Source organism: Salvelinus sp. IW2-2015, unplaced genomic scaffold, assembly GCF_002910315.2.
Source record: "Salvelinus sp. IW2-2015 unplaced genomic scaffold, ASM291031v2 Un_scaffold2199, whole genome shotgun sequence".
Taxonomy (NCBI): domain Eukaryota; kingdom Metazoa; phylum Chordata; class Actinopteri; order Salmoniformes; family Salmonidae; genus Salvelinus; species Salvelinus sp. IW2-2015.
This window is the reverse complement of record NW_019943529.1, coordinates 16,547-24,485: the sequence shown is the minus strand read 5'-3', so window position 1 is coordinate 24,485 and position 7,939 is coordinate 16,547. Positions and strand designations below refer to the sequence as shown.

Here is a 7,939-nt window from a genome sequence, read left to right as displayed (position 1 = left end):
GCCAAACACACACAAAACGGTGGAACAGCTACCTAAGTATGAATTCTCCATCAGAGACAATGATAGACAGCTGCCTCTGATTTAGAACCATACCAGGGCCAAACACATAGAAATACAAAACAGGCAAATGAAACAGACATAGAATGCCACATCCAAATCAACGCCGACTGCCAAACCAAAAAGAGACATAAAAGGATCTCTACGGTCAGGCGTGACAGTACACCCCGCCTCTTCCGCCCCCCCCCTAAAAGGTGGCGGACTCCGGCCGCAAAATCTGACCTATAGGGGAGGGTCTGGGTGGGCCATTTCACCGGCGGTGGTGGCTCTGGTGCGGGACGTGGACGACCCGCTCACCTTAGTTTGGCCACTTAGGTGGCGACCTTACAGTGGACGCCGGACAGGAGGGGGACTTCTGGCTGCTCCGGACAGGAGGGGGACTCTGTCGGTGCTCCGGACAGAGGGGGACTCCTGGCTGGCTCGCGGACAGGAGGGGGACTCTGGCTGCTCGGACAGGAGGGGGCTCTGGTGCTCCGGACAGGAGGGGGACTCTGGCTGTCTCCGGACAGGAGGGGAGCTCTGGCTGCTCCGGACAGGAGGGGGACTTGGTGCTCTGGCTTCCGGAGGGGGGAGGGAGGGGGATCTGGCTGCCCGGACAGGAGCCGTCGCTGGAGGCTCGGACTGGGGGCGTCGCTGGAGGCTCCGGACTAGAGGGCGCGCTGGAGGCTCGGACTAGAGGGCGTCGCTGGAGGGCTCCGGACTAGAGGGCGACGGGCTGGAGGCTCGCGGACTAGAGGGCGACGGCTGAGAGGCTCGTACTAGAGGGCGACGCTGGAGACGGCTCGGACTAGCGTACTTCGTTGGAGGCGCTCGTGCCATGGACTCACTGGAGACTTGCGTGGCCATGGATCATCATGGAGTTCGTGCCATGATCACAGTGGAGGCTTGCGTGCCATGGATACCGACTCGGAGGCTTCGTGGCCATGGATCAGCACTGGAGGCTTCGTGGCCATGGATGCAGGCCACTGGAGGTGTTCGTGGCATGGATGCACCCTGGAGGGCTTCTGCCATGCGATCATCACTGGAGGCTTCTTTGCGCATGGATCATCACTGGGCTTCGTGCCTGGATTATTCACTGGAGGCTCTCTTGGCGATGGATTATCAGACTGGAGGCTTGTTGGCGGCAGTGGAGTCATGAGCTTCGGCCATGATCATACTGGAGGCTTGCGTGCCATGGATCATCACTGAGGGCTTCTTGGGGCCATGGATGCATTCATTTTGTTTTTGTTTTGTTTGTGAGGTTCGGTGGCATGGATATCACTGAGGCTTTGCCATGATCTTCACTGGAGTTTCGTGGGCCTGGATCATCACTGGAGGGAGAGCACACCAGGAGGCTGGTCTGGGAGAAGGCACAGGACTCAGCAGGTGGGGAGACTGCAGGAGGGTTAGAGCTTGAGCATATGCACGAACTCACCAGGCTGGGGAGACATCGGCAGGAGACTGTCCTTGCGCCGAGGCACCGATGCACTGGACTGCGTGGAGGCGGACTGGCGGTCTCGGAGCGCAGAGTGCACACTGTCCTGCTGGATCCGCCCCTGTAGCCGCGGAAAGTGGCGGGGAGTTGGAAAGGCCGCACTGGGCTGTGGGCTGGCAAACTGGGGACCGCGTTGGGGGGGTGGGGGGGATTTGCTGGGGGGGGGACCCCTGGGGGGTGTTGTGGGTTTTGTGGTTGGTTGTGTTTCTTTGGGTTGGGGCGTGTTTGTGGGTGTTTGTTTTCTGTTTTGTGTGTTCACCTTACAGGACTGTTCGTTTATCGTTTTTGTTGTTTTGTCAAGTGTTTCATATTTTAATTAAAATAATTAACACTTACCACGCTGCACCTTGGTCCTCCTCTCCATCTCCAGACGACGATCGTGATAGCATTGGGATGTTCAGAAGATCATCAGACAATCATTTTGTTTGATCTTGATGTTCTTTTCCCCCCAGTGTGATTTAGTGCCTGGTCTTGTCCACTCTGTTCTAATGAGGCTTGTTGGGTATTGTAAAGAGAAACAGAAGACCCATACGTGTTCCTGAGAGTCTAATCTTTCAGTGATGGGGTCATAATATGTAGCTTAAACCAATCAAAAGATAGAGCCACATTTGTAGGAAGAAAACAGAAACCTTTCTGTTTATTACAGTCACATCTAGCGGCTACCAGAGGTTACTGACACAACCCCGGTTCTATGAACCAAGTGTAATTAAAGAATTTCTCTCGCAACCCCATTTTCAAATCAGGCGATCCCCACGTGACAGCGAGACAGACATATTAGATACAGAAACTAACTACCACAGACAATCTGCTGTTGGTTGAGACGCGATATTCCGACAACACAATGCATTACTGTAAATAACCTCATCTTCCTCCAATGGCTTTATCCAAGCTCACAATCTTATAGCATCAAACGCTTCAAAGGAACGCTGTTAAAGCCCAAATACATGAACAGGGAATCAGAGGAGGCAGCCAGAGGCATTCAGCTATAGATAGATAAGGCTTCCCAGGCTGTTCTCAGATCTGTCTGGTTGGATACACAACTTCCATTAGCAGCACAGGATTTACAACACTAACATTCAGTCTGGCAATTGTTACTGAAGATCAGTCTCCTTGTGAAATTGAACAATTATTTAGAGATACAAGTACCAAAAATCACATTCCACAGCTACAAAACAAAAATGTGACAATAACAACCTCTCTTCCTCTTAAAGGGCTGGAGATTCTTTTCACACACGCACGCACGCACGCACGCACACACATACACACTTTTGCTCTGTAAAAAAGTGTCTACCAGAACAGACATTGAGAGGCATCCCACGTTCAGTGGTATCTTTAAAGAAAGACTCAGCGAGATGGCGGCCTCCAGCACCCCCAGATTACACAGGCTCAGATCACACACACACACACACACACACACACACACACACACACACACAGACACACACACACACACACACACATTAACACCTGTATCAATGAGCACACTCGTAGAGACATATGGGGCGCCGTGTAAAGATAATTCTGGAGGTGTACTGTGTGTGCCTGTGCTCATGTGAAACCTTTCAAATACTTGCTGTAGCTTGCCTGGAGTGCCAGATGGGCATGATCTGCAGTTTTAGTGTGTGTTGACTGTGATTGGTCTTACCACAGGTGGGGTTGCCCTGTTTTCTGGAGCCGGCGATCTCGTTGCCGTATTTGTCCACACACCAACACTGTCCAGTACTGCCATGACACTGGGTTGGCTTAAAGTAACCCTCCTCAGAACAGCGTGGAATATAGGCCCCTAGAGAGGGTGGGGGGACGAAGAGAGAGAGAGAAAGAGAAAGAGAGAGAGTGACGAGGAGTGGACGAGTGGAGGGGGGAAGTAAAGATAGAAGTGACGAGAGAGAGGAGAAAAAAGATAGGAAGGTGAGAGAAGAGAAAGGTGTAGAGAGAGAGAGAGAGAGAGGAGGGAGGAGATGTGAGTGGAGAGGGGTTGTGGAGAGTGCGAGGATAGAGGAGAGGAGCGACAGAAACAGGAGAGCGACAAACAGGAGGAGTAGACGAGACCAGAGAGAAGAGGAAGAAAAAGAGAGAGAGAGACGGAGAGAGAGAGAGAGACAGAGACAGACAGAGAGAAAGAGAAAGAAAAGAGAGAAGAAGAAGAGACCAGAAGACCAGGGGAGAGGACAGAGAACAAGAGAGAGAGAAGAAAAGAGCGAGAGAGAGAGAGAGAGAGAGAGAGACGAGAAGAGAGACAGGAGAGAAGAGGAGAGGAGACAGAGCAGAGAGAAACAGACAGAGACAGAGAGAGAGAGAGAGACAGAGAGAGAGAGAGAGAGAGAGAGAGAGAGAGAGAGAGAGAGAGAGGAGAGAGAGTAGGAGAGGAGAGACAGACAGACAGGACAGACAGACAGACAAGACCAGAGACAAGAAAGACAAGAACAGAAGACAGACAGCAGCACAGAACACAGACAGACAAACAGACAGACAGACAGAACAGAGGAGAGAGAGAGATGAGAGACAGAGGAGAGAGAGAGAGAGAGAGAGAGAGGAGAGGAGCAGGACGACCGAGGGGAGGAGGAGAGAGGAGGAAAGAGGAAACAGCAGAGAGAGACAGACAGACAGACAGACAGACAGAACAGCAGACAGAACGGAAACAGACAGACAGGACAGACAGACAGAAATCAGAGGCAGGACAGACAGACAACGAGCCAGAGCGAGACGACAGGAAGCAGACAGAGGGAAGAAGAGGAGGAAGGAGAGAGAGAGAGAGAGAGGAGAGAGAGAGACAGAGAGAGAGACCAACGAGAAGGAAAGAGGAGGAGAGAGAGAGAGAGAGAGAGAGAGAGAGAGAAGAAGAGAGCAGAGAGGAGCAGACAGAGAGGACAGACAGAGACAGACAGACAGAGAGAGAGAAGCAAGAGAGAGCAGAGAGAAGAGAGAGAGAGAGAAGAGAGAAGAAGAGAGAAGACAGAAGAGACAGAAGCAGATGAGTGAAATAAAGAAGAAAACACAATCTAAAACAATCCTGTAATAAAACCAGATTTACTAAAAACTCACCTCCATCTCCAATGTTGCTCATGCTCATGTCTCTGTAGGTTTGTGTATGCAGAGGGCTGAGCGAAACAATCAATTACTAGAACCTAGGCTCTGACAACAGTCATACATCCTGCTTAAAGGGACCAGGCACTTTCAAGTAACAGCACACACACACACACACACACACAGCACAATCACACACACCACACACACACACACACACACACACACACACACACACACACACACACACACACACAGACACAGCCAGCCAACACACCACACACAGCACACACACACACACACACACACACACACACACACACACGTTAACATCATTTTTCATTTTTTTGTGACCCAGTGAAAGACCATTTCTCAAAGTGTCTTTTGTCGTGAGTTATAACACTATTACGCACGATTATTGATGGCCGTTTGGCTGAGGGTTTGAAGGGGTTAGGGGCGGGGGACTTTTAGATAAAATGTCAGGGTGTGTGTGCTATTGATATTTTGTGTTGTTGTCAGCTGAGTGATGTATTACGGCTAAATATGTAGCTTAATTTCCTTATGCAGTGTAAAATATTATATACATATATATATATATATATATATATATATATATATATATATATATATATACAAAATAAACTGTCATTTGGCAGAGGAGTGATTGACAGCTGTTACTCCAGCAGACTGACCTATGACAGTGTTCCTCCGACCCTGACTCCTGTTCATCTCATTCTGGCAGGGCAGACCTGGAGAAAGACATACAGAACAGTTCAAATGAACCTTCTCCATCACACACACGCACCTCTCTTTATTTTTTTGCTGTTCTACTTCTCCCATCCCTTCTCCCTCCATGCACTCTATCCCTTCTTTTTTACTGCCTTCCCTTTTAGTGCCTTCCCTTTTGTCATTGCCTGCCCTCCCTTCACCCCTCCATCTCTCCCTTCACCCCTCCATCTCTCTCTTCAATCCTCCATCTCTCCCTTCACCCCTCCATCTCTCTCTTCAATCCTCCATCTCTCTCACCATCAGGTTTCTGGAAGCAGTAGCACCACTCGTTGTTGGACAGTTTCCCATCCTTGAAAGAGTCGCAGGAGTTGAACAGGGGCTTCATACACAGCTCATACTTGTCCAGGTAGATGGCGCTGAGCTCTGATTGGTCCAGCAGGAGGTCATAGTTCATGTCCAGCTTGTTGAACATCCAACCCAGAGAGTCCTTACAGATGGGCAAGATACTGGTGTCAAAACCTGTGGTAGTGGAGAGGGGGAGGTTAGTGTGTATGTCGGGTGGGGTGGGGGGAGGGAGGGTAGTTTGAGGACATTTGTGTTTGTGTGTGTGTGTGTGTGTCTGTCTGTCTGTTTTAGCAAAGACAGTAAAGTATGAAGATTCCTAGAAACCAATAGAATTGGAGTAATAACATATTCAGCTACTTCAGACATTGGCTCCAATCTACGTTGTGCCTTTAGATTTGGAGAAAATTAACAACTAAATAATTATTGTTTACTTCTCCCATTGACTTCCCAAACACCTGTCTGGTCTGTTGAGAATGCTTTGCGAAGCGTTCCCASAAGTATCGCAATGTTGGGCCTCTGCGGTTTAGAAACTTTTTGGTCCTATTTGAGGGGCTCATTACAGGGCCTCTTGTCTTGGCTTCAGTCAGGGCCTCTTGTCTTGGCTTCAGTCAGGGCCTCTTGTTTTGGCTTCAGTCAGGGCCTCTTGTCTTGGCTTCAGTCAGGGCCTCTTGTCTTGGCTTCAGTCAGGGCCTCTTGTCTTGGCTTCAGTCAGGGCCTCATTGTCTTGGCTTCAGTCCAGGGCCTCGTTGTAGTTGGGCTTCAGTCAGGGCCACTTGTCGTGGCTTCAGTCAGGGCCTCGTTGTCTGTGGCTTCAGTTCAGGGCCTCGGTTGTCTTGGCTTGCAGTCAAGGGCCTCTTGTATTGCTTCAGTTTCAGGGGCCTCGTTGTAGTTGGCTTCAGTCTCCAGGGCCTCTGTTCCTTGGGCTTCAGTCAGGGCCTCTTGTATTGGCTTCAGTCAGGGCTCGTTGTTTAGTTGGCTTTCAGTCAGGGCGCTCTTTGTCTGGCTTCATCCAGTCAGGGGACCTCGGTTGTCTTGGCTCAGTCCAGGGGGTGATGACCACCTTGCTGTCCTTATTTTTTTTTTACATTAAAAAAAAACCTTTTCGTCATACCAATTACAGGTGGGGTGATATCGCAATTGGTGTTTACCAGTCCTTGTCTCAAGTCGGTGTCAGAGACTCCACCGCTGTACAGACCGTTTGGGAAGAGGCGAAGGTTCGAGAGCCGCAAGAAGTGTGTCTCTCAAAAAGGAACACACGGGAACCCCCAACTGCTCTTTTGAAAACACAAATGCCGCTTCACCCGGGCCAACCGCACAATGTGTTTGGAGGTAGTAAACACTGGTACACTTGGCGACTGGGTTGGGTCAGCGGGTGCCATTGGGCACCTTTGGCCTGCCACAGGAGTTGCTAGTCGGGCTGATGGGACAAGAAGCATCCGCATGCCGGCCTAAAACCCGCCCCCTAACCCAGATGAGGCAAGGCGCGGGGGTCCAGTTTGCGCCGGCCGTCCATGGGTTTCCCCGGGCTCCGCTGGCCGAGCGGATGCCGACAGACGCGCCTGGATTCGAACGCAGGATCTCTATTGGCATCAGCTAGGCAGCGTGCGAGTGCAGTGCCCTTAACTAGACTGCGGACCACTGAGACGGAGGGACCCCTGTGTGTCTTTGCCTGTCAGCTCCAGACCTTCAGTGTACACTTTTCGGCTTCAGTCAGGGCCTCGTGTCTTTGGCGGTTGACGTCAGAGTGACTTCTCTTGACTCTTCAGGCTTTATCGAGTCAAAATCTGAAAAGATGTGGCATGGAGAGAGTGCTGTACCTTTTGAAGTGTTTGAGAACATCTGTTGCGTAGCCAATTTAAGGTCAGAGGCAAACATACGGAAGCACTTGGCTCCTCAAACGTAGCAGTGCGGCGTGCATGTAGAACTGAGAAAAGAGCAAATGGGACGAGCTCTTCAATGGCACAGTGTGCAATTTAAAAAAAAGCGGGAAAAAATACTACAGACGAGTCCACACACACACGCTACACAGGGAGAGATAATGGGTGGACTCACGTTCCTGCGCTGAAATCAGAGTTGTGGCGGAGGAATTTGAGTCTCGGTGGTTGAGCGTCGAGCGTGGGAGAACTGCCGACACCAAGTTCCTTCAGAGTCTATGACCGATGCTAGGCGGCTATGGCAGGTTCCCCGATCCACTGCAGACACTAGACTAGCAGAACACACACACACACACACACACACAGATTCACACACACAGCACACACAACACAGCACAGCACACACACAGGCGTACACGCAGCCGACAACACAACA

At 50.6% G+C, this 7,939-nt stretch overlaps 1 protein-coding gene across 1 annotated transcript in view; it reads right to left on the bottom strand.

The window, feature by feature from the left end:
- LOC112073255 (testican-1-like) overlaps nt 1-7,219 on the bottom strand; it is a 16,412-nt gene extending 9,193 nt beyond the window's left edge. The window contains exons 1-4 of the mRNA XM_070440082.1: nt 7,097-7,219; nt 5,582-5,945; nt 5,248-5,304; nt 3,177-3,314 (exon numbers count right to left, since the gene is read on the bottom strand). Coding sequence (XP_070296183.1) covers nt 3,177-3,314; nt 5,248-5,304; nt 5,582-5,945; nt 7,097-7,219 — 682 coding nt within the window. The remainder of the gene's footprint in view (nt 1-3,176; nt 3,315-5,247; nt 5,305-5,581; nt 5,946-7,096) is intronic.
- Nucleotides 7,220-7,939: the final 720 nt, after the last annotated feature.